Source organism: Doryrhamphus excisus, chromosome 2, assembly GCF_030265055.1.
Source record: "Doryrhamphus excisus isolate RoL2022-K1 chromosome 2, RoL_Dexc_1.0, whole genome shotgun sequence".
NCBI lineage: Eukaryota > Metazoa > Chordata > Actinopteri > Syngnathiformes > Syngnathidae > Doryrhamphus > Doryrhamphus excisus.
In genome coordinates, this window is record NC_080467.1 from 9,468,356 (window position 1) to 9,494,441 (window position 26,086).

Here is a 26,086-nt window from a genome sequence, read left to right on the forward strand (position 1 = left end):
TTTGCGTTTCACCTCCCAGGGAGCAGAGGAACATCAAACTCTCCTGATGGCAAAGCAAAGCGAGTTGGCCCAACTACAGGGGGAGCACCACGCCAAGGTGCTCGAAGCCCAAAAGCTGCAGCGCTCCTTGGACAGAAAGGAGCAGGAATTGGCTGACTTGCAGCAGGCCAAGGATCAGCTGGAGGTGGAGCTAGAAGACATGCAACAGCAGAAGAAAAAGGGAGACAAAGCCCTAAACGTAAGACAGCTGGAAAACATTTACATCTTCTTTTCAAACAGATTTCTTGTTCTTATTCAACCATTTGCTTTGTTGTTTCCCCCCACAGGATCTGAACAATCAACTGAAAAAGCTGAGTGGTGAGATGGGGGAGAGGGAAGGTTCACTGGAGCAACAATACCAGGAGCTGTTGGACCAAACCAAAAGAAAGGTGCAGGCCCATGAAGTCACCATCCAGAGGCTCACTTCTACGCTGGCTGATAAAGAGCAGCAACTCCAGGTGACGATGCTATTCACTAATAATAAAATACAGTACGTATTGGCCTTGTAATGATTGTCTTTGATCATCAGGAGTACATGAACATAGTGAGAGACATTGAGGAGAGCAAGAGCCCAGCAGGAAACAACAGTGTGCTCGCCAAGCTGCGCCAAAGGCTGAAGGAAAAGGAGAAAGCACTCGAGGTGACCATCGCTGTTACATCTTCTCATGTAGGCAATTCTTATTTTCAGCCCTGATGTTTCCAATTTCTGCCGACTCACAGCAAGCGCTGGATGAGAGGTTTGCAGCCATTGAGGAGAAGGACAACGAAATACACCAGCTGCAGCTGTCGCTCCGGGAGAAGGAGAGAGATTTGGAGAGGCTCAATAACCTGCTTTCGCACAATGAGGAAACCATTAATGTAAGCAATGATTTGCAGGCTCTAGTTGATGATGCATGTTAGCACATCATCACAATCATTCTCACATCTTTCCTTGCAGAGTTTTGATAGCCTGATTAAGGAGAAGGATGTGGAACTTCAGCATCTTGCAAACACACTGAAGAACCTGCAGAGAGCCAAGCAAGACGTGGAAGACAACCTGAATAGGTCGCTGAGGGAGAAAGACTCCATCATCAGCCAGCTGCAGCTCTCCCTCAGCGGGAAGACTAAAGATTTGGAGGTTAGCTAACAAGCCTGACTGTTGTTGACTTGACCCTGTGCCATCTTGTACTCAAATGCCCATCGCCATCTTTTGCAGGAAATGGCGGAATCCATGTTGAGCCAGTCCCAAAGTCAAGCACGCGACTATGCAGAGCAGATGGGCCAGAGGTTAAAGGTCACAGAGGCTATGCTGGCTGAGGCTGTGAAAGCCAGGGAAAGGCTCATTGCCGACAATGAGGGTGCTGTGGAAGGATTGCTGGCCACCATTAAGAGCAAGGACCAACTCCTTAAGGTCAGCCCTACCCTTCTGAATAACTTTAATCAAATCCACTGTACCTCACTATGTCGCTCAGTCTTTTTCTCTGGTGGTTTGTCCCACAAGGAGTCTGCAGAGCACTACAACCGCATGCTCTCTGAGCGTTCGCAGGAGATTCAGGAACTGAGTAAGCAGCTGTCCGACAGGCAGCAGCAGCTCTTAGCTGCTGAGAAGCAAAGCTCCACGGCGGCCCAGAAGGGCTCTTTGGAAACTGCAGAGCTGCGAGTCGTTCTGGCTGAAAAAGACAGCCTCATTGATGTAAGCCTCTTCCGGATAAACTAGGCACTCTGCTGTGAAATGTGCTTGACTTACTGTAAAAGCTTAAGGAGGCGGAATGAAATTAGAACACCCACAGAAACACTAATCCCTCCTGCCATTCCGATTCCAAATGACTCTTGGGCTCAGGTGGCATTATTTCATTTCTGGTTTAAGGTATTACTTGTTCGTCAGGGTGTTGGTCTTTTTGCAGAGGCTCTTGCAGCGTGGCCCGGAGAGGGACCATTTGATGGTGGAGCGAGACAAAGAACCGGATCACGTCCTGGAACTCAGACAAACTATCCAGATCATGCAGGAGAAGTTAGAGGAGCGTGAAGGTGACGCCCACCTCGCTGCACATTTTTAGGTGTTAGCAGCACCTTTTTGAATTGTTACTTTCCTGCGCTGCAGCTGAGCTGTCCAGGAGAAACAGTGATGACAGTGTGGAGAACATTCCACTCTCCAAAAAGACTGTCGTCATCCTGAAGAAAGAGCTGGCACAGAAAACGGAGGCACTCACCAAATCGCTAAAGAGGGAGAATGAACTGAAGGTCTTATTTTTAGCTCCATTATTTGGACATACTGCTTGTTTTTGTTTTTTTTTTATCACTGATACTACTTTCTTTATCCAGATGTCTTTGGCAGAGCTTCAGTCATTGCTGTCTGAGTTGGAGGTCCGCGGTGAAGGTCAGGCCGCCAACATTGAGTCCCTGACGGCCACTCTGGAGACCAAAGATGAGATTATCAATGTAAGGGTTCCTTTTGTTAGATGGAGTGTTGTATTTTGTTCTCCATCTGTCTGAACTGTTCTTTGTCCTCTCTGAGCAGGTTCTCCAGCAGCGTCTCTCTCAAAGAGGGGAGGCACAGGGCGATCACTGCCAGGATAGGGTCATTGGCAGCAGCATGGATCGATCGCCTATTGGACTGCCTCAGCGGGAGAGAACCATGATTGGAGGAGACAGCCAGAAAGAGGTCAACTTAAAATCTAAACCCACTTGTCTTCTTAATGGAATAGAAAAGAACTCCCTTAACGCATGTCATCTTTTTTAGGTGCTGCCCAGCCTTGTTGCATTGCAGCAGGAGCATGAGGCTCTGAACAAGGCTTTGAGGACCGAGCAGCAGCTCTACTCCAGCCTAGTCAGAACCGTGAAAGAGCAGGACAGGTGGGGCAGCCACCTTGGATTCAGCTAAATTGAATAAATGAATGAGTTTACTGAAGAAATGAATGCTTTTTGCAGCGCCCAGCGTTTCCATGCTTTGCAGCTGGAGCTGACAGCAGTTCAGCTCCTGAGGCAGCAGCTGGAGGACAGCATCAAGACAAACGAGGAGCTCAGGGACGACCTGGAGCGAGAGCTAGACAAAGCAAAAGCCAGAGAAGGTGCAGTGCAAACGCTTTAGATTCCCACATGATCTCAATCGGGGGTGGGGCATTTAGGGTTGTGTTTAGCAATTAGGTTGCTAGGAGACCTACTAAAGTGAGGTTCTGGTAGGAAGCCCATTAATGGAGATGAATTCATGACCACATGGGAGACACCCACATATCTTTGTCCAAAATCTCCTCATGTGTTTGCTCATGCTAACAAGATCACTTCAATTTGATTTTTTTTCATTTAGCATCTGTGCTCCTTCTGTCTGCTATTCATCAACATCATCACCTGCTTGTGTGCATGCTGTCTCTGTCACTCCTTGCATATAACACTTTTCATTCCCCAAACTGTCTGTCCATTTATTAAAACGTGTGAATAAAGTCTTGTTTGCCCTGTCTTTCAACATCATGTGTGCTTGTTAACTTCCTGTCTGTCTGTGCCTGATGTCACGTCTCTGCGGGTCTTAATCCATCCGATTCAGCCTTCTGCCACGTTAATTAGATCCACTCCTATAAACGTTTTGTTATATAACAAGCCAGAGAAACATACTGAGGGTTAGCGTTAAACAGGACTCTCCTTTCCTAATCTCTTAAGAGTAAGAGCAGGGCACGACCTTGAGACTGAAAGTGTCTCTGTGCACCCAGGTAGTCCCATAAGCCCAAAGTGCTTCAGAGTTTACCCACATGTGAGCGTGCTTGTGTGTTTTTTTTGTGTGTTTTTGCATGACAATCACTTCCTCGTCTGTCATCACACACAAGTGAGGCAGGTGTAGAAATAGGTCATCTGAATGTAACCTCCATCTGTGCAGCTTTGCTCAATGCATGACATTTTCACATTTATATAGCAACATGAAATACCCTTCAAACGACGGTAAAAAAACAAAAACTAAATGGAGATACTTTTTTTTACAGAACTGATGTTGGTTTTGCAGCTAAACACTTCTCTTAAATTGCTTATGTCAAAAGTAGATATTTTTTTAAATGTCGACTTTCCATCTCCACGTTCTTACAGTCTTACACTCTTATGTACAGGTCTGAGCGCAGTGGACCCCAAAGAACTGGAGAGTGTGCGGCATCAGCTTGAAGATGCCCAACGCTGGAATGCCTCCTTGCAGGCCCGCTTGGGGGCCATCCAGAACCGTGGAGGTGGAGTGGGCGGGGCAAACGACTGTGGTAGGACCAAGAAAATGCACTTGGTGTTTAAGGTTGGCATGCGACATCATCACAACTCCAATGTTTTTGCCTCAGCTGACACGCTGAGTTTCATCAGCGACCAGACCTCTTATATGAGTATCTGCGTGGGGGAGGGGCAGGATGACTGCTCACCTCAAGAGCTCAAACAGAAGGTGAATTTATTTTTAAAGTTATAATATGACTTGAAAAAAACATCTCAAACTTGTGTTTATCTGACATTGTGACCATTAGGTCCTGGAGCTGGAGGACTACGTCAGCAGACTTCATATTTTAAACAGCCAGCTACAGAGCAGACTGGCATCACTAGAGAAGGTCGACCATAATGATGTCTTCAACAAGGAGGCCAGTGGTCGCCCCTGGAACCAGGTTAGAGGGCACAGATACTGAGTTGTTCTCTGCTAAATCTCACAGCATAAGACACCTTATGGTACTGTATGTCCACATTTAGTAACGACACAGTCATCATAAAATCCACCTTTTAGGATTTCCTGTCTAACCTTTCAACCTAACTGAACCTCTGCTGTGTCTAGCTTATGGTGCTGCATTCTAGAAAACTGGGAATTGTTGAGATTAAACACTGAAAGTCACAGTTCTTATTTGTCAAGTCTGGGAAAATGAGGCGACGCACACAACGCTGTCGACTAATTATACGATGTGTGAACTCCAGTGCCAATTTTGATGACTTTGGACTCCACTTGATGATATCGTCCAAAAATTAGCAACCCGACTTGGACTTTGACATCAATGGCTTTTATTTAATTATATTATTAGAGAATTTCCAGCAAGACAACACATTTTCTTCCTCACTGAATGCATCTACAACACATCCAATCAAACAACAAGTGTGGGCATTACATTTCGCTGCACTAACTAAATCGTGAGTGCCACGCCAGCACTTTTTCTATAAGTCACTGATCTTATTTAAAACAAATAAAAAAAACGAAAGCAAGGCATTCGTGGTATTTGTTAAATGTAATAGTTTTACATTGTTAAAATGACATGTTACTTATTTTATAAACACAAAACAGTTTTTATGACTTGCAGGCACTCAGGAATTTCGAGCCTATGACTTCAGACTTGAGACTTGCAAAAACACTGACATGCTCCCACCTCTGCTAAATGCATATTAAAGCATTTTTGATATTAAAACCGGTAGTGGAATGTAAAATGAATTTTGACCGTATTGCTTATATATTATGTCGGCATAAAACTTCCCAGTCGTCTTGAATGCAGCATGTCTTGAATTTCCTATCTTAATAGAACTGTATGTGTGATTTCGTGTTGTAGAAAAAAAGTCCTCTTTACTCTTTCCTCTGTTGTTCCTAACCAGCCCTGTCTCTCTATCTTTGTGTACCCATGAAACGGTCTCTCTTCGCCATGCCACATTAGACACGTCACGCCATCCCGCTGTCGCTTTGCAGTGTTTTTTGGCTTCTGTTCCCTCATTGAGTTTTCTTTTTATCGAGTCACGTATGTCATACTCGCCTCCCATCCCATGACTCTAGCAGCTACAGGGGACGAGGGACACGCCGCAGTTAGGTCACGCAACGCAGCGGTCTTGTCGAGACAGTTCATGTCAGACGGACATCAAACAGGGGAAGGTGCGTTCAGAAATGACCAGAATTTTGCCTAAAAGGGCTCACCGTAGCTATAATCGTATTTTTTTTTTTAATCTTATGTAGCCCCCAGGTGATGAGAGTGTGGACAGCGGCCTTGGCCAGAGCAGAGAGCATGCTCACTCTGCCAATGCAGACACTATTGAGACTAGCCAAGATGGAGCAACCCTTAAATCCCAGCTGACTGACTGTGACGCTGCATCATTCCTGCACCTAAAGTGGGTCTTTTTTTTTTTTTATCCATACCTGGCCTCCACTGAGTATGCACTTGCCTAAACTGTTAACGCATTGCATGTTACAGAGAGGAAGTGGTCAGGCTAACTGCTGCAAATGTGCAACTGCAAGGCCTGCTGAAGGAGCAGAAGTCCACTGAGAGTAAAGAGAAGGAGAGCAGAGACGCTTCAGGGAACAGCAGCGACGAGCAGGTTGAATTAAGACGGAGCAGAGAAAGTTTGCAACCTGCAGTTAAAGTCCAAGCTGAGGTCACCAGGCTGGCAAAGGAAGATGAGAAGATCGCCATTCATGGTGGCACCCCTGTCACCACAGAGGAAGCTAATGATCACAGCAAGATTTCAAAGCACAGGGTAGGTTTTGTATTGTAGTCAGAGTGCTTTGTTTTTATGTGATTTCATGGTCTGTGTTTTAACTTCTCTATTTCACCTGTAGGCCAGTACAAGATCTCGCCTGCCCGTTCCAGTGAGACAGAGAACAGAAGCTTGGAGCAGCCCAAACTCAGAGAGAGGTTCTGATTGTGTCAGAACAGATGCGCTCCAACATTTTCATGGCGAAGCTGGCCAGCAACTGTTTGCAGACTCCACCACGTCGGCTCAGCAAAGCACCTGCCCCACATCCTCCAACGGCCCCACTTGTGAGAACGGCTGTCCAGCCACACCCATGCTGGATAACACCCAGGCCAGCTCTGCTCTTTTTACCCAGCTGGAACTCCTTCACCAGGAGTGCCAGGAAAAAGAGTCCTTGATCAGCAAGCTCAGCGAGCAGCTGGCCGATTGGGAGGAGCTTCACACTCAGCTCCAGGAGAAGGACCGTCTCAATTGCCAGTACTTGGAAGCTTTGCAAGCTGCAGAATCCACCATTGCGTATCTGACTGCCTGTAGTCTGGACAGCCAGGGGGAGTGTGGACCACACAGCAGTACGGGCACAGGCTCCGGTTCTGTGGGATCCGATGCCATCTTCTACAGCAGATGTGTGGCCTTACAGAAAGAACTACAAGAGAAGGAGAATCTCAACAACCACCTTACACAACTTTTGAACTTGGCAGAGAAACTCATCGTGTCGTCAGACAGCCAGGAAAAGCAGTCCGAAATCAGAGATCTGTGTTTAAAGATAGAGGCAGTGAATGCCGCGTCACACAAGGACAGTCAGAGAGCGGTCTCTGGAGGAAGTGAGGGTTCTACGCACGACCTACAACCACATTCACTGTCCTTGCAGGAAGTGCTCTGTGACCAGGGCAGACTGAATGCTTCTCGTAATTCTACACAAATAGCATCAGGATCATTCAAAGAAAAAGAGCTGAGAGATCAGGAAGTGGCACGAGAAAGTTGTCAAATTTTAAATAATGAAATGACCAAAGTTCTTGCAAAATGCCTTAGTTCGACAGAATCTGTCATCGCTTCTCTGGCAGCACACGGTACAAACACCAGCTCCTTGACCGCTGCTGACATACATGAGCATTTGGACAACCTCCAGAAAGCTCTGCAAACGAGACAAGCACTAGAGCACCGGACCCAAACCACTCAACCAAGCAGCGCTGCATCGGCACAACTCCACCCAGAGCTCCATCGCAACCTGCAGCTTCTGTGTAAGGTCCTTACTGATCACTCTCAGAGGATCTGTGAGCTCCAGGCCTCCCTTCAGGAGGAGAGGGCCCATGCAGCCTTGCCGGATGCCAAGGGATTACCGCCTAATGTTCAGGTCCAACTGGAGACTCTCCACAAGGCACTGAGGGAGAAAAAAAAAGCCTACAAAAACTTGGAGGAGAAACTTGCCACAGCCCAATCCGTGGTCACTAAGACACCGTCGCCTCATACCGCATGGAAAGGTAACACACCCGCTGTTGTAGTTTGAACTTGCTTCCTTAGATTAGCCATGATCATCACGTGAAGGACAAAACCGTGAGCTAATCTGATAACTTAACATAAACATTGCCTCCAAACCCAGCTCTGGAGAAGGATGACAAAGGTGTGCAGGTGGATTGGCAGGACCTGGGTTACGAAACAACAGGCAAGAGTGAGAACGATAGGGAAGAGAGCAGTAGCACAGGTTAGACCTCTTTTGCTGAGTGGATACTAATCTCACACACCTTCGCGTGGACTCTGTAATGGTCTGCATGGGGGGGTGAGCAGAAGCTGCAACATAACTCCCTCCTAACCTCACGGTGTCTTCTTCTGGTTTTAGCGTGGTCTTTCTCCTCTGCACTTTTTAATACCATGCAATGCTGTGCATGGATGGCTCCTTGCATGTTTTGGATGTTTTATCAGCACCCGATGACTTTCACTTTTCCTTCTGTATCTCCTACTTATAAAACATCGTGTCTCCCAGGCTGCACGGTTAAAATAAAGCTACAAACCTTTTTCTGTGATTCTTCCTGCCCCTTCCTTTTCACATGTCCAGACCCAGAGGTGGCTGTGAAACCCGGTCTTCTCGAGCAGGCCCACTTTTCTTCAACTGAAAATCTGGACTCCACCTCCAGCACTCCATACCCAAGTTCCCCCACCATGAGCTCGGCCAAGGTAGTCTATAACACATGGCGGCTCAGTGGGAATTCAAATAGCAAACGTAAATTCTGTTGTGTGTTTTCAGGCCAGTCTAAAGAGCCCGCAGGCCTACGAAGACTACAGCCTCTCAGAGGACCCGCTTCAGCTTCAAACGCAGGTGCGAGACCTGAAGGTCCAGCTGGAAAGTCAGACCAAAGTCATCCTCCAAATGCAAAGTCTCCTGCGGAGGAATTCCTGTGACCCTGTGGCCAGCCCGTCTGACCAGTCACTGGATCAGGACGGACCACAAGGCCGCAGCCACGACAGGAGACCCAGTCGGGAGCAGATGCGAGAGAAAGAGGGTGATGGAGAGATGAACAGAGAAGCAGGGAGAACCCAAAGCATGAAGGAGCAGCTGCAGCACACCCGCAGCCGATCTACATCACCTGCCAGGTTTGGCCTTCTCACTTACAGCAGTAAATAGCCCATTCCCTGGAAGTTGGATCTTCCCTCGCCCCTGACCTCAATCTGTCGGTTCCACAGCCTGGACTCGCTGGTGCAGTCACAGGCCAGGGAGCTGTCCCAGCTGAGACAGCAGATCAAGGAGAGCCGCAGGCTGGGTGCCCTGCAGCGGCGGCAGATGGGAGAGCTGAGCAGGGCCTTGCAGGAGATGCTGCAGGCCAGCGAAATGGACTGCTCCGTGGGGGAGGTTGTCAAAGGGCAGCTGGACAAGAGTCTGAGCATCCTGGAGCGACTGGACAGAGGTAAACTGAAAATATGCAGCTAACACGCATGCTAATCCAAAGATAAGTTTTTTGGAAGAAAGTTCTGACTTACTACGCAGACCAGGCTGATTTTATGGCTTTGCTTTCTGCTCTGTCGGCTAGGAGAGGCTCATCCGCATAATGAAGACATGGCCGCTCTGGAGCTTTCCCGCAGGTACATCAACCTTTCACACTACTGGTAGATATTTGACACCTCTCTGTCCACTGTAGGACATGTATTTGTTGAAGGCTGCAGAGGCCACACAAAGTAACACTGTGCTTGTTTTATCATTGGAGACTTGCAGTGATTCATGATTTTAGACAGAAATATACATGTATATTAGGAATTAATCATACAAAATGTCCCATTTAAAAAAAATAATAATAATAATAATTTTAGAATGGTAGCTAAAATAGTTGCTCTTTTTAAAGGATTCTACGTGTGACTAATGGTTTTTAGAGTCACTGCTTTAGCAGTTTCTTTATTTTTTGTGTTTTATGTTTGCCTTATGACCTCCCTTCCTCCTCCTCTTCCCTTTAATTGCCATCTGACCCCATCTGGGTGTTTGGGTTTGAATGAGGTCTGGCTGTTGACCTACTTTCATGTGTGTGTGTGTGGGTGTGTGTTGACAAAACAATTGATGTTGCATCACTGACATGTGGGTCACTGCTATGTTACGCATCAGGACAACAACAGAATAATCAGTCAGGCATCACCGTCAGGGGATGTTATTGTATCGAGGACATGGCATGTTTTATTTGTAGTGCGCACGGGCCGACCGACAGCCCCGCTCAAATCCAGCAGGACATCGATAATCTGCGTCAGGAGCTAGAGGGCGAGCGAGAGCGACTGCGGCATCACGTTGTCTTCTTGCTCCGACACAATGTCATCATGGCCGAACGCGCTAGCGAGCGTTTGGACCTGTGAGTGGGGCATGATGTTTGCTGTGTGGACATAATACCTTGCACTTTGTGGATTGCAGTGCACCGTTAGTAATACACACTATGTAGCAGGGCTGCACAATTTCTAAATGGCGACCATTTTCTTTTTTCTTTGAGCTGAATCACCAACGCTTTCATTTTGCACAAGGATGCTGCACTTTGTATTTGTCATCATTCACATGACGGCCAACCCTTCCTCCTCACTCTCCCCGTCGGCCAGGGAGGGTTATGTAGCTCCACTGAGGCACCACTGCGATTGGATTCATTAATGGACTTTTTTGGGGGGGCTTGTACTTTATATTACACGTGCATGTACTGTGGAGTGATGCCATGTTTTGGGCTTTATGAATCTTTATAATCTTACAATATATTATTCCCATTATCATTAGTATATACATAAGAAATTAATTATTACGTGTGTGTGTGTTAACACAATCATCCCAGAGAATTGCAATCTCAGCTCTAAGATAGAAAATTGTGCAGTCTTACTATGTAGTGTGTGCTTACAAAGTGCATAACAGGGAGTGTGTACCCGGAAGTGCATACTACCAAGTTGGAACCAGGTATTTCACACTTATCTCTGCTGAACCACTTCCCTCGAGTGTCTCAGTCAGAAACGTTTGCGTTGATGCCTGTGGGCAGTGTCTACAGTCGCTCTACAACATGTTCTCCTAATGTTTGGACTTTATTCTCATAAAATTACATTTTCTTTTTTTTTTTTTTTTTTTACAGTTTATATTTTTTCCAACAATTTCAACTCTCTTCTTTCAAATTTTCTCTTGGAATTATTCTTGTAGCATTGTAACGTTTTCCACAACATATTTTTCAAAAAATTTATTTTGTTTTGTTTTTCATGAGATTTTTACTTAAATAAATACGTCTTTAAAAATAAAAAAAAAATTGGATTTTTTATGCTCCTAAAATCATCTTTTCTGGTAATATTATTACTTTATTCTTGTAAAATTACTGCTGTTTTCTTGTCAAATTGTATTTTTAGAATGTGTCAAGGGCCACAAATGGCACCCGCGGCACACTTTGGACACACCTGACCAGCCTGGACTTTAGTGTTAACACGGCTGACCTTTCCACTCCTCATTTCTCCCCCTCAGGTTGGCCACTGAGCTTCAGGAGAAGAACCGCCTCATTCAGAGCCTGCAGAGTCAGGTCAGAGGTCACAGTCCCAGCAGCCACCACAGCTCCCACTCTGACCTGAACCCCTCGGACAGGACGGTGTCCTCCTGCCGTGGCAGCCCACCCACACAAGGCACGTGATTGTATTTTCTTCTGGATATGAAACAAAGTTTGACGTAAGCATAGTTTCAAGTGGTGGCCGCCCAGCCCAGGCTTTGTCCCAGCACTTCTTTTCCACTCAGGATCATTCTGGTGCGACGAGGCGTCAGGTTTCCACCCCCCACTTAGACTTGCATTATTCATTGACTCCTATCCGCTTCTGTCAGAGGAGAGAAACTTGTAGCTTGCTGGGCACGGACACTCGGACGCTTCCTCATTGACTGTTGCATTCACGTGCAGATCAGTGGCGTGTCAGAGATGCTTCTGGCCTGGATGTCCTGGTAGGGGGAGGAGCCAAGGAGGGCGTGGGCGGCGAGCAGGAAACGGGAAGCAGACTGCTGGGGCTGCAGAGGGAGAACGGACGCTTGCAGGAGCAGCTGAGGAGCAGCGAGCAGCTCAACGCCACCCTGCGTAGCGAACTGGACCTGCACCACTCCATCATGGCCCACCAACAGGACCAGGAGCTGCACGAGGAGGCGGACTCACAAACAAAACCTTCGGCACAAGTGAGCGCCATCAACGCAGGTAGGAACGTAGAAGAGAGGCTGAGGTTACATTTTATTTAGCAAACTGGTCAGCCTCGATCTAACGCTTTGTCCAATCAGACCTGCTGTCAGAACATCTGCAGGAGATTCGAGCGTTAAGACAGCGTCTGGAGGAGAGCATCTCCACCAACGACCGCCTGAGGGAGCAGCTTGAGAAGAAGCTCGCCGAGGTGGAGAAAGACCCAGGTGACCCCCCTCTCTCTGGATCACGGACGCCCGTGCTTAACCTGTTTGCTCATTGATGATCATGTGCGTGCGAACAGCAGCCACTAACATCTTCATCCATGGGAACGAGGAGCAACAGCAGCTGGTCAATGAGGTGCGCTTCCTTTGGGGTCAGAACCAAGCGCTGAAGGAGCAGCTCCACCTGGAGTGTAAAGGTAACCTTCACAACACACGTTTGGCCTCTTGTAGACGTGCACGCCACGCCATTTCTTCTTCCAGACAAGCAGAAGGAGAGCGAGAGGCTGCAGGGAAACCTGGCGAGACGCACTGCCAAATTGGAGCAGAGCAGGAAGGAGTGTGAGGTCTTCAGGCAGGAGAACCAGAGGCTCCAGGATCAGCTGGAGCTCAGCGGCCGAGAGAACGCGCACCTGCAGGAGTCTCTGCACGCGAGCCAGGAGCTGCTGAGCAGGTATGATCTCGACGTCTCCATGATGCTCCTCATTAGTGCAGCTCCTGTGAGTGACCTGTTGCCTAAATAACACAGTGAAGCCAGCCTGAAACATGAAACGGAGAGGCTAGTTTAGCATTTCACTCCTCCTTTCCCTCGGTCAGTTCCTTTCATTTTTATAGTAGCAAGCACATGACCAACGTGTCTTCTCGTCCAGCCTGCAGGGCCAGCTGAAGCTCCACAGACAGCAGCTGAGCGACTCGCAACACCTCCTGCAGTCACTGCGTGTGGAGGTGCAGGTCCACGAGAAGATCAAGAGCAACGCAACACGTAAGTAACGACAACATAGTAACATGATAAATAGCGTTCACACAACAATGTCGACAAAGGCTAGTACAGCTTTTATACTAGTAAACTCTGAGTTTAGTAGCGTGTAAACTACTATGGACATACTATGTAGTATTAGATTAGTATAGGCCAGGGGTCAGCAACCCGCGGCTCCAGAGCCGCATGTGGCTCTCCAGCCTCTTTGTTGCGGCTCCCTTTGCAATGCTTGAATATTTTTTAGCACCCGTGTGGTGAAAATGCACGTCTTTGTTATGAGTTTACAAAAATCCAACTTTGTGTGAGACCATGAATGCATCCTGACTGAGTTCTGACTGGTGACTGAATGAGCAGACAGGATGCTATCCAGTTCTCTCTGACAGGTTAACATGAAGGGAAATGAGTAATACTTTGAGTTATTTGAGTTATTAATTATTATTAATGAGTTATTTGACGATTCTAAAAAATAAATTAGAGCTCATTTAAAAACAAAAGTTTATCTCCAGTACTAGCAAGAGTACTCCAACTCGTCTTTTTTTTTTCCCTCCAATGTTGTTTTAAACATACAACGTTTTGCGGCTCCAGGCTATTTTTCTTTAGTGGGCAAGTGGGTGAAATGGCTCTTTTCATAGTAAAGGTTGCCGACCCCTGGTATAGGCTGAAAAGGAAAACTATGTTAGCGCTAGTATACTATAACAAAGTGACGATATAGTTGCGTATTATGTATCTATTCTACATCTAAATGACAAAGCAAAAGAATTGTCCAAGGACCTGCGAAATAAGGTGATTCAACTGTATAAAACAGGAAAAGGATATGAAAAGATATCCAAGGAAATGGCCGCCCTCAAAAATCACCAAATTCAAACATTGGCATTTTATGCTGTTTTTGGGTGCTTCTAGGGCTCTTGTTAAGTGTGTGTGAGGTTTCCCGTTTTTTTTTTTTTTTTTTTTTACCATAAACGTGTATTAGAAGCAAGTTGAAAAAAAAACACATAAAAAAACGATGTTTTTGTGTCAAAAATCACCAAATTCAAACATTGGGATTTGACACTGTTTTTGGGTGCTTCTAGGGCTCCTGTTGAGTGTGTGTGAGGCCATAAACGTAAACCCCCAGAAAAAAAACGATGTTTTTTGTAAAAAAAAAACCATTTTTGGGCTCTTCTGCCCCCCCTGCTGAGTGTGTGTGAGGTTTCCGCTGTTTTTTTGACCAGAAAAGTGCATTTTCAGCAAGTTGAAAAAATTGAAAAAAACGACATACTAACCCCTTACGTTTTTTTTCAAAAATCAACACCCTCAAACTTTGGCATTTTATTCCCTTTTTGGGTGCTTCTGGGGCCCCTGTTGAGTGTGTGTGAGGTTTCCGCTGTTTTTTTGACCAGAAAAGTGAATTTTCAGCAAGTTGAAAAAATTGAAAAAAACAACATACTAACCCCTTACGTTTTTTTCAAAAATCAACACCCTCAAACTTTGGCATTTTATGCCATTTTTGGGCTCTTCTGGGCCCCCTGTTAAGTGTGTGTGAGGTTTCCGCTGTTTTTTTGACCAGAAAAGTGCATTTTCAGCAAGTTGAAAAAATTAAAAAAAACGACATACTAACCCCTTACGTTTTTTTCAAAAATCACAAAATTGAAAACTGGCATTTTATTCCCTTTTTGGGTGCTTCTGGGGCCCCTGTTGAGTGTGTGTGAGGTTTCCGCTGTTTTTTTGACCAGAAAAGTGCATTTTCAGCAAGTTGAAAAAAAAAAAAAAAAAGACATACTAACCCCTTATGTTTTTTTCAAAAATCAACAACCTCAAACTTTGGCATTTTATGCCATTTTTGGGCTCTTCTGGGCCCCCTGTTGAGTGTGTGTGAGGTTTCCGCTGTTTTTTTGACCAGAAAAGTGCATTTTCAGCAAGTTGAAAAAATAAAAAAAAAACGACATACTAACCCCTTACGTTTTTTTCAAAAATCACAAAATTGAAAACTGGCATTTTATTCCCTTTTGGGTGCTTCTGGGGCCCCTGTTTAGTGTGTGTGAGGTTTCCGCTGTTTTTTTGACCAGAAAAGTGCATTTTCAGCAAGTTGAAAAAATTGAAAAAACGACATACTAACCCCTTACGTTTTTTTCAAAAATCAACACCCTCAAACTTTGGCATTTTATGCCATTTTTGGGCTCTTCTGGGCCCCCTGTTAAGTGTGTGTGAGGTTTCCGCTGTTTTTTTGACCAGAAAAGTGCATTTTCAGCAAGTTGAAAAAATTGAAAAAAACGACATACTAACAAATCACAAAATTGAAAACTGGCATTTTATTCCCTTTTTGGGTGCTTCTGGGGCCCCTGTTGAGTGTGTGTGAGGTTTCCGCTGTTTTTTTGACCAGAAAAGTGCATTTTCAGCAAGTTGAAAAAATTGAAAAAAATGACATACTAACCCCTTACGTTTTTTTCAAAAATCAACACCCTCAAACTTTGGCATTTTATTCCCTTTTTGGGTGCTTCTGGGGCCCCTGTTGAGTGTGTGTGAGGTTCCCGCTGTTTTTTTTTTTACCAGAAAAGTGCATTTTCAGCAAGTTGAAAAAATTGAAAAAACGACATACTAACCCCTTACGTTTTTTTCAAAAATCAACACCCTCAAACTTTGGCATTTTATGCCATTTTTGGGCTCTTCTGGGCCCCCTGTTAAGTGTGTGTGAGGTTTCCGCTGTTTTTTTGACCAGAAAAGTGCATTTTCAGCAAGTTGAAAAAATTGAAAAAAACGACATACTAACAAATCACAAAATTGAAAACTGGCATTTTATTCCCTTTTTGGGTGCTTCTGGGGCCCCTGTTGAGTGTGTGTGAGGTTTCCGCTGTTTTTTTGACCAGAAAAGTGCATTTTCAGCAAGTTGAAAAAATTGAAAAAAATGACATACTAACCCCTTACGTTTTTTTCAAAAATCAACACCCTCAAACTTTGGCATTTTATTCCCTTTTTGGGTGCTTCTGGGGCCCCTGTTGAGTGTGTGTGAGGTTCCCGCTGTTTTTTTTTTTACCAGAAAAGTGCATTTTCAGCAAGTTGAAAAAATTGAAAAAACGACATACTAACCCCTTACGTTTTTTTCAAAAATCAACACCCTCAAACTTTGGCGTTTTATGCCATTTTTGGGCTCTTCTGGGCCCCCTGTTGAGTGTGTGTGAGGTTTCCGCTGTTTTTTTGACCAGAAAAGTGCATTTTCAGCAAGTTGAAAAAATTGGAAAAAACGACATACTAACCCCTTACGTTTTTTTCAAAAATCAACACCCTCAAACTTTGGCATTTTATGCCATTTTTGGGCTCTTCTGGGCCCCCTGTTGAGTGTGTGTGAGGTTTCCGCTGTTTTTTTGACCAGAAAAGTGCATTTTCAGAGAGTTGAAAAAATTGAAAAAAACGACATACTAACCCCTTACGTTTTTTTCAAAAATCACAAAATTGAAAACTGGCATTTTATTCCCTTTTTGGGCTCTTCTGGGCCCCCTGTTGAGTGTGTGTGAGGTTTCCGCTGTTTTTTTGACCAGAAAAGTGCATTTTCAGAGAGTTGAAAAAATTGAAAAAAACGACATACTTACGTTTTTTTCAAAAATCACAAAATTGAAAACTGGCATTTTATTCCCTTTTGGGTGCTTCTGGGGCCCCTGTTTAGTGTGTGTGAGGTTTCCGCTGTTTTTTTGACCAGAAAAGTGCATTTTCAGAGTTGAAAAAATTGAAAAAAACGACATACTTACGTTTTTTTCAAAAATCACAAAATTGAAAACTGGCATTTTATTCCCTTTTGGGTGCTTCTGGGGCCCCTGTTTAGTGTGTGTGAGGTTTCCGCTGTTTTTTTGACCAGAAAAGTGCATTTTCAGCAAGTTGAAAAAATTAAAAAAAAACGACATACTAACCCCTTACGTTTTTTTCAAAAATCACAAAATTGAAAACTGGCATTTTATTCCCTTTTTGGGTGCTTCTGGGGCCCCTGTTGAGTGTGTGTGAGGTTTCCGCTGTTTTTTTGACCAGAAAAGTGCATTTTCAGCAAGTTGAAAAAATTGAAAAAACGACATACTAACCCCTTACGTTTTTTTCAAAAATCAACACCCTCAAACTTTGGCATTTTATGCCATTTTTGGGTGCTTCTGGGGCCCCTGTTGAGTGTGTGTGAGGTTTCCGCTGTTTTTTTGACCAGAAAAGTGCATTTTCAGCAAGTTGAAAAAAAAAAAAAAAAAAAAGACATACAGTGAAGAAAATAAGTATTTGAACACCCTGCTATTTTGCTATTTCTCCCACTTAGAAATCATGGAGGGGTCTGAAATTTTCATCGTAGGTGCATGTCCACTGTGAGAGAGATAAACTAAAAAGAAAAATCCAGAAATCACAATGCATGATTTTTTTAACTATTTATTTGTGTGATACAGCTGCTAATAAGTATTTGAACACCTGAGAAAATGAATGTTAATATTTGGTACAGTAGCCTTTGTTTGCTATTACAGAGGTCAAACGTTTCCTGTAGTTTTTCACCAGGTTTGCACACACTGCAGGAGGGATCTTGGCCCACTCCTCCACACAGATCTTCTCTAGATCAGTCAGGTTTCTGGGCTGTCGCTGAGAAACACGGAGTTTGAGCTCCCTCCAAAGATTTTCGATTGGGTTCAGGTCTGGAGACTGGCTGGGCCATGCTAGAACCTTGATATGCTTCTTACGGAGCCACTCCTTGGTTTTCCTGGCTGTGTGCTTCGGGTCGTTGTCGTGTTGGAAGACCCAGCCACGACCCATCTTCAATGCTCTGACAGAGGGAAGGAGGTTGTTCCCCAAAATCTCACAATACACGGCCCCAGTCATCCTCTCTTTAATGCAGTGCACTCGTCCTGTCCCATGTGCAGAAAAACACCCCCAAAGCATGATGCTACCACCCCCATGCTTCACAGTAGGGATGGTGTTCTTCGGATTGTACTCTTCATTCTTCTTCCTCCAAACACGCTTATTGGAATTATGACCAAAAAGTTCTATTTTGGTCTCATCTGACCATAAAACTTTCTCCCATGACTCCTCTGTATCATCCAAATGGTCATATGCAAACTTAAGACGGGCCTTGACATGTGCTGGTTTAAGCAGGGGAACCTTTCGTGCCATGCATGATTTCACATCATGACGTCTTAGTGTATTACCTACAGTAACCTTGGAAACGGTGGTCCCAGCTCTTTTCAGGTCATTGACCAAGTCCTGTCGTGTAGTTCTGGGCTGATTCCTCACCTTTCTTAGAATCATTGAGACCCCACGAGGTGATATCTTGCATGGGGCTCCACTCCGATTGAGATTGACCGTCATGTTTAGCTTCTTCCATTTTCTAATGATAGCTCCAACAGTGGACCTTTTTTCACCAAGCTGCTTGGTAATTGCTCCGTAGCCCTTTCCAGCCTTGTGGAGGTGTACAATTTTGTCTCTGGTGTCTTTGGACAGCTCTTTGGTCTTCGCCATGTTACAAGTTAAAGTCTTACTGATTGTATGGGGTGGACAGGTGTCTTTATGCAGCTAACGACCTCAAACAGGTGCATCTGATTCAGGATGATACATGGAGTGCAGGTGGACTTCTAATGGGCAGACTAACAGGTCTTTCAGGGTCAGAATTCTAGATGATACACAGGTGTTCAAATACTTATTTGCAGCTGTATCACACAAATAAATTGTTAAAAAATCATGCATTGTGATTTCTGGATTTTTCTTTTTAGTTTATCTCTCTCACAGTGGACATGCACCTACGATGAAAATTTCAGACCCCTCCATGATTTCTAAGTGGGAGAAATAGCAAAATAGCAGGGTGTTCAAATACTTATTTTCTTCACTGTACTAACCCCTTATGTTTTTTTCAAAAATCAACAACCTCAAACTTTGGCATTTTATGCCATTTTTGGGTGCTTCTGGGGCCCCTGTTGAGTGTGTGTGAGGTTTCCGCTGTTTTTTTGACCAGAAAAGTGCATTTTCAGCAAGTTGAAAAAATTTTAAAAAAACGACATACTAACCCCTTACGTTTTTTTCAAAAATCACAAAATTGAAAACTGGCATTTTATTCCCTTTTGGGTGCTTCTGGGGCCCCTGTTTAGTGTGTGTGAGGTTTCCGCTGTTTTTTTGACCAGAAAAGTGCATTTTCAGAGAGTTGAAAAAATTGAAAAAAACGACATACTTACGTTTTTTTCAAAAATCACAAAATTGAAAACTGGCATTTTATTCCCTTTTGGGTGCTTCTGGGGCCCCTGTTTAGTGTGTGTGAGGTTTCCGCTGTTTTTTTGACCAGAAAAGTGCATTTTCAGAGTTGAAAAAATTGAAAAAAACGACATACTTACGTTTTTTTCAAAAATCACAAAATTGAAAACTGGCATTTTATTCCCTTTTGGGTGCTTCTGGGGCCCCTGTTTAGTGTGTGTGAGGTTTCCGCTGTTTTTTTGACCAGAAAAGTGCATTTTCAGCAAGTTGAAAAAATTAAAAAAAAACGACATACTAACCCCTTACGTTTTTTTCAAAAATCACAAAATTGAAAACTGGCATTTTATTCCCTTTTTGGGTGCTTCTGGGGCCCCTGTTGAGTGTGTGTGAGGTTTCCGCTGTTTTTTTGACCAGAAAAGTGCATTTTCAGCAAGTTGAAAAAATTGAAAAAACGACATACTAACCCCTTACGTTTTTTTCAAAAATCAACACCCTCAAACTTTGGCATTTTATGCCATTTTTGGGTGCTTCTGGGGCCCCTGTTGAGTGTGTGTGAGGTTTCCGCTGTTTTTTTGACCAGAAAAGTGCATTTTCAGCAAGTTGAAAAAATTGAAAAAACGACATACTGACCCCTTACGTTTTTTTCAAAAATCAACACCCTCAAACTTTGGCATTTTATGCCATTTTTGGGCTCTTCTGGGCCCCCTGTTGAGTGTGTGTGAGGTTTCCGCTGTTTTTTTGACCAGAAAAGTGCATTTTCAGAGAGTTGAAAAAATTGAAAAAAACGACATACTAACCCCTTACGTTTTTTTCAAAAATCACAAAATTGAAAACTGGCATTTTATTCCCTTTTTGGGCTCTTCTGGGCCCCCTGTTGAGTGTGTGTGAGGTTTCCGCTGTTTTTTTGACCAGAAAAGTGCATTTTCAGCAAGTTGAAAAAAAAAAAAAAAAAAAAAAGACATACAGTGAAGAAAATAAGTATTTGAACACCCTGCTATTTTGCTATTTCTCCCACTTAGAAATCATGGAGGGGTCTGAAATTTTCATCGTAGGTGCATGTCCACTGTGAGAGAGATAAACTAAAAAGAAAAATCCAGAAATCACAATGCATGATTTTTTTAACAATTTATTTGTGTGATACAGCTGCTAATAAGTATTTGAACACCTGAGAAAATGAATGTTAATATTTGGTACAGTAGCCTTTGTTTGCTATTACAGAGGTCAAACGTTTCCTGTAGTTTTTCACCAGGTTTGCACACACTGCAGGAGGGATCTTGGCCCACTCCTCCACACAGATCTTCTCTAGATCAGTCAGGTTTCTGGGCTGTCGCTGAGAAACACGGAGTTTGAGCTCCCTCCAAAGATTTTCGATTGGGTTCAGGTCTGGAGACTGGCTGGGCCATGCTAGAACCTTGATATGCTTCTTACGGAGCCACTCCTTGGTTTTCCTGGCTGTGTGCTTCGGGTCGTTGTCGTGTTGGAAGACCCAGCCACGACCCATCTTCAATGCTCTGACAGAGGGAAGGAGGTTGTTCCCCAAAATCTCACAATACACGGCCCCAGTCATCCTCTCTTTAATGCAGTGCACTCGTCCTGTCCCATGTGCAGAAAAACACCCCCAAAGCATGATGCTACCACCCCCATGCTTCACAGTAGGGATGGTGTTCTTCGGATTGTACTCTTCATTCTTCTTCCTCCAAACACGCTTATTGGAATTATGACCAAAAAGTTCTATTTTGGTCTCATCTGACCATAAAACTTTCTCCCATGACTCCTCTGTATCATCCAAATGGTCATATGCAAACTTAAGACGGGCCTTGACATGTGCTGGTTTAAGCAGGGGAACCTTTCGTGCCATGCATGATTTCACATCATGACGTCTTAGTGTATTACCTACAGTAACCTTGGAAACGGTGGTCCCAGCTCTTTTCAGGTCATTGACCAAGTCCTGTCGTGTAGTTCTGGGCTGATTCCTCACCTTTCTTAGAATCATTGAGACCCCACGAGGTGATATCTTGCATGGGGCTCCACTCCGATTGAGATTGACCGTCATGTTTAGCTTCTTCCATTTTCTAATGATAGCTCCAACAGTGGACCTTTTTTCACCAAGCTGCTTGGTAATTGCTCCGTAGCCCTTTCCAGCCTTGTGGAGGTGTACAATTTTGTCTCTGGTGTCTTTGGACAGCTCTTTGGTCTTCGCCATGTTACAAGTTAAAGTCTTACTGATTGTATGGGGTGGACAGGTGTCTTTATGCAGCTAACGACCTCAAACAGGTGCATCTGATTCAGGATGATACATGGAGTGCAGGTGGACTTCTAATGGGCAGACTAACAGGTCTTTCAGGGTCAGAATTCTAGATGATACACAGGTGTTCAAATACTTATTTGCAGCTGTATCACACAAATAAATTGTTAAAAAATCATGCATTGTGATTTCTGGATTTTTCTTTTTAGTTTATCTCTCTCACAGTGGACATGCACCTACGATGAAAATTTCAGACCCCTCCATGATTTCTAAGTGGGAGAAATAGCAAAATAGCAGGGTGTTCAAATACTTATTTTCTTCACTGTACTAACCCCTTATGTTTTTTTCAAAAATCAACAACCTCAAACTTTGGCATTTTATGCCATTTTTGGGTGCTTCTGGGGCCCCTGTTGAGTGTGTGTGAGGTTTCCGCTGTTTTTTTGACCAGAAAAGTGCATTTTCAGCAAGTTGAAAAAATTTTAAAAAAACGACATACTAACCCCTTACGTTTTTTTCAAAAATCACAAAATTGAAAACTGGCATTTTATTCCCTTTTGGGTGCTTCTGGGGCCCCTGTTTAGTGTGTGTGAGGTTTCCGCTGTTTTTTTGACCAGAAAAGTGCATTTTCAGAGAGTTGAAAAAATTGAAAAAAACGACATACTTACGTTTTTTTCAAAAATCACAAAATTGAAAACTGGCATTTTATTCCCTTTTGGGTGCTTCTGGGGCCCCTGTTTAGTGTGTGTGAGGTTTCCGCTGTTTTTTTGACCAGAAAAGTGCATTTTCAGAGTTGAAAAAATTGAAAAAAACGACATACTTACGTTTTTTTCAAAAATCACAAAATTGAAAACTGGCATTTTATTCCCTTTTGGGTGCTTCTGGGGCCCCTGTTTAGTGTGTGTGAGGTTTCCGCTGTTTTTTTGACCAGAAAAGTGCATTTTCAGCAAGTTGAAAAAATTAAAAAAAAACGACATACTAACCCCTTACGTTTTTTTCAAAAATCACAAAATTGAAAACTGGCATTTTATTCCCTTTTTGGGTGCTTCTGGGGCCCCTGTTGAGTGTGTGTGAGGTTTCCGCTGTTTTTTTGACCAGAAAAGTGCATTTTCAGCAAGTTGAAAAAATTGAAAAAACGACATACTAACCCCTTACGTTTTTTTCAAAAATCAACACCCTCAAACTTTGGCATTTTATGCCATTTTTGGGTGCTTCTGGGGCCCCTGTTGAGTGTGTGTGAGGTTTCCGCTGTTTTTTTGACCAGAAAAGTGCATTTTCAGCAAGTTGAAAAAATTGAAAAAACGACATACTGACCCCTTACGTTTTTTTCAAAAATCAACACCCTCAAACTTTGGCATTTTATGCCATTTTTGGGCTCTTCTGGGCCCCCTGTTGAGTGTGTGTGAGGTTTCCGCTGTTTTTTTGACCAGAAAAGTGCATTTTCAGCAAGTTGAAAAAATTGAAAAAACGACATACTGACCCCTTACGTTTTTTTCAAAAATCAACACCCTCAAACTTTGGCATTTTATGCCATTTTTGGGCTCTTCTGGGCCCCCTGTTGAGTGTGTGTGAGGTTTCCGCTGTTTTTTTGACCAGAAAAGTGCATTTTCAGCAAGTTGAAAAAATTAAAAAAAAACGACATACTAACCCCTTACGTTTTTTTCAAAAATCACAAAATTGAAAACTGGCATTTTATTCCCTTTTGGGTGCTTCTGGGGCCCCTGTTTAGTGTGTGTGAGGTTTCCGCTGTTTTTTTGACCAGAAAAGTGCATTTTCAGAGAGTTGAAAAAATTGAAAAAAACGACATACTTACGTTTTTTTCAAAAATCACAAAATTGAAAACTGGCATTTTATTCCCTTTTGGGTGCTTCTGGGGCCCCTGTTTAGTGTGTGTGAGGTTTCCGCTGTTTTTTTGACCAGAAAAGTGCATTTTCAGCAAGTTGAAAAAATTGAAAAAAACGACATACTAACAAATCACAAAATTGAAAACTGGCATTTTATTCCCTTTTTGGGTGCTTCTGGGGCCCCTGTTGAGTGTGTGTGAGGTTTCCGCTGTTTTTTGTTTATTTTTTTACCATAAACGTGTATTAGAAGCAAGTTGAAAAAAAAAACCCAGAAAAAATGTTTTTTGTCAAAAATTACCAAATTCAAACTTTGGCATTTTATGCTGTTTTTGGGCTCTTCTGAGCCCCCTGTTGAGTGTGTGTGAGGTTTCCCGTTTTTTGACCAGAAAAGTGCATTAGAAGCAAGTTAAAAAAAACAAGATACTAACCTTAGGATTTCTGCATCCATGTTACAGTACTGCCTCCTTCAGAACCATCCAGTGGTGCGACTCTGGAGGCCCCACCCTCGGGCTCGTTGGACCTGGGGGAGCTGCTGTCGGAGATCCGTCACCTGAGGCTTCAGCTGGAGCGGAGCATCGAGGCCAACACGTTGCTCCGTGACAAGCTGGAGGAACAGTTCCAGCGAGGCGCCGCACGCTCTGACACCATCAACATCAACTACGTGATGTCCTCTCAAGGTGTGAAGGACTGACCTTACTCCTGCATCATCCTTGTTGTCATGTGACTGAGTGTTGTTGGCCTGCGTGCAGATGAAGGCAGCAGGTCGCCAGGTCGTGAGGAGGATGGCGCCGTCCTCCACGGTGAGACCACCTTGCTCGAGTTGACGTTCCATGCCCGGGTCATGTGTCTCACACATGCCCAAATCTCTCACCAGAAGCCGATGGTCGCGTGCCCGCCGATGTGGACGGAGGTAATAGCAGCTCAGGTGAGAGCGCCACTAGCGCCCCGTCCCGCCTGGTGCCGGGCCACCGCGCGTGGGCCAACCCCAACGGGCGCCACATCCTGGCCCTGGTGGAGGACTACAGAGCCCTGCGGAGGCACATCTCAGACGGCCGCAAGCTGTCGCGCAGCATGGACGCTCAGCTGCAGGAGTGTCGGAGCCACAAGGTACACCAACCTCGGCCCCCCCCGACGTGTTAAGTCTTTTCGGTCAGGAGCGCTAACTCGCATACGCTCGCCTTCGCAGATGGTAGACGATCAGAGCGTGAGAAAGTTATCCGGCAGCGTGAGCACCATGCAGCAGGTTCTGGAGGAGGCCGCCCGGCTGCTCAAGCTGGTGTGGAGGGTCTCTCTGCCAGCTGGTGCCACAGTGGGGGGCGCCGCCAACAACCAGCAGGTACCACACAAACGCGCATCCGTGAATCCACGCCGGTCGTCTGATCCATCTACCCGCCAGGATGAGCTGCTGAAGAACGAGATCGCTCGACTGAAGAGTCGGCTGTCGCAGCAGGAGAGGGTGCTCAACAGCGCCGTCAAACGCCTGCGAACCACCGATCAGCTGAAAGATGGCATGGAGAGAGTCATCTATGACCAACGTAAGCTGCAAGATTATTCTTTTACACTTTCAATCCTTTTCCAGGGCAGCACAGCGGTCTAGTGGTTAGCGTGCAGACCTCACAGCTAGGAGACCAGGGTTCAATTCCACCCTCGGCCATCTTTGAGCTCTCGTCCACATGCAAATGTCGGATTTAACTTTTATTTAAAAAAGCCATCTTTTTGTTTAAAGACAAAAGTTATGGGTCACATCTATAAAAAAAAAAAAAACAACAGCTTTAGGTTTGGTGTAACTTTAAGGTTCCACAAAAACGAGAATGATGAAGACATTCTACCATGTAAGATTCTTAATATTGCTATGAATATTATAAACCTTGATATTTCACATGTAGCTTTAGTAGTTTTGTGTATCAGGTCGAGCTTTCCCAAAGTAAAAACCGCTTTCCCTCATGCAGTGTCGCTCACATACGGAGTGTTGAAGAAGGCCCGGTCCAATTTAGAGGTGAGTTGTCCACACAGAAACCTACAAAGAAGAATGTCAAACTGCAGTAAAAAAAAAAAAAATCACCTTGTTTTGTTTTATCTTCTGACATAATGTTAGACAAATCAGTGTTACCTGTTTGGCCCTAGAAGAGCAGCAGGTCAGTGAGCGTGATGTTGACATTCTGTCGCATGGCCATGATGATGATGATGATGATGTGGTGTTTGCATGAAGCTACTCTGACATCATGCATCTTGATAGCATAACGCTTGGTCGTTCATCTTGAATAGATTTTGATGATGCTGAGCTAAAGGCTATTTCCTGAATGCAAACTGTGCCTTGCAGTCAACAAGATGTCACACGCATGCAATGGATGGATCTGCTGGCTGCTTGTCTCTCTTGCCACACGCATGTAGTGTATTTAAGTTAAGTCTGTTTCTGTTTCAGGAAGTACCTGTGAATGGCCAGTAGAGGGCGGTGTTTATCCCGGAAGACGTTCTGACTCAGAAGAGCAGTGAAGACTCTTCCTGCTGCTGTGAGCGTGTTCACCACCTTACCTGGCTGTCAAACTTTTTTTTTTGTACTTAAATTGCACCAAATCTGCTTTGAGTTTTAGGTACTGAAGTTGTAAGTTTTGTTTTAAATGCCTTGTATTTGTACATAGTGTTTTTGTTTATAAATATATATATATATATATATATATATATATATACACATGCACAGAGAATAAGGACTGTATGACTAACTGTATTTTTTATCCAGTGAGGGAGGTTGAAGA

At 44.2% G+C, this 26,086-nt stretch overlaps 1 protein-coding gene across 6 annotated transcripts; it reads left to right on the forward strand.

Moving 5' to 3' along the window:
- Positions 1–26,018, forward strand: LOC131103486 (myomegalin-like). 6 transcript variants are annotated; one of them, XM_058049805.1, is made up of 39 exons: positions 1–238; positions 327–497; positions 569–679; positions 760–897; positions 977–1,156; positions 1,235–1,429; positions 1,520–1,711; positions 1,923–2,046; positions 2,120–2,259; positions 2,341–2,457; positions 2,537–2,680; positions 2,759–2,871; positions 2,947–3,086; positions 4,107–4,247; positions 4,323–4,420; positions 4,500–4,634; positions 5,774–5,869; positions 5,951–6,102; positions 6,186–6,468; positions 6,551–7,943; positions 8,063–8,164; positions 8,516–8,634; positions 8,705–9,051; positions 9,142–9,362; positions 9,486–9,537; positions 11,414–11,568; positions 11,835–12,119; positions 12,200–12,325; positions 12,403–12,519; positions 12,584–12,773; positions 12,970–13,082; positions 23,789–24,010; positions 24,083–24,133; positions 24,208–24,440; positions 24,520–24,669; positions 24,730–24,868; positions 25,283–25,329; positions 25,429–25,468; positions 25,756–26,018. In XM_058049805.1, exons 1-39 carry the CDS (start codon positions 47–49, stop codon positions 25,824–25,826), a joined length of 7,035 nt encoding a protein of 2,344 aa, XP_057905788.1. In that variant the 5' UTR covers positions 1–46; the 3' UTR covers positions 25,827–26,018. The 6 variants fall into 6 exon arrangements, with proteins under 6 accessions (XP_057905788.1, XP_057905797.1, XP_057905812.1 ...); XM_058049814.1 differs by having other exon boundaries at positions 12,406–12,519; XM_058049829.1 differs by having other exon boundaries at positions 11,853–12,119.
- The last annotated feature ends 68 nt before the right edge of the window (positions 26,019–26,086 follow it).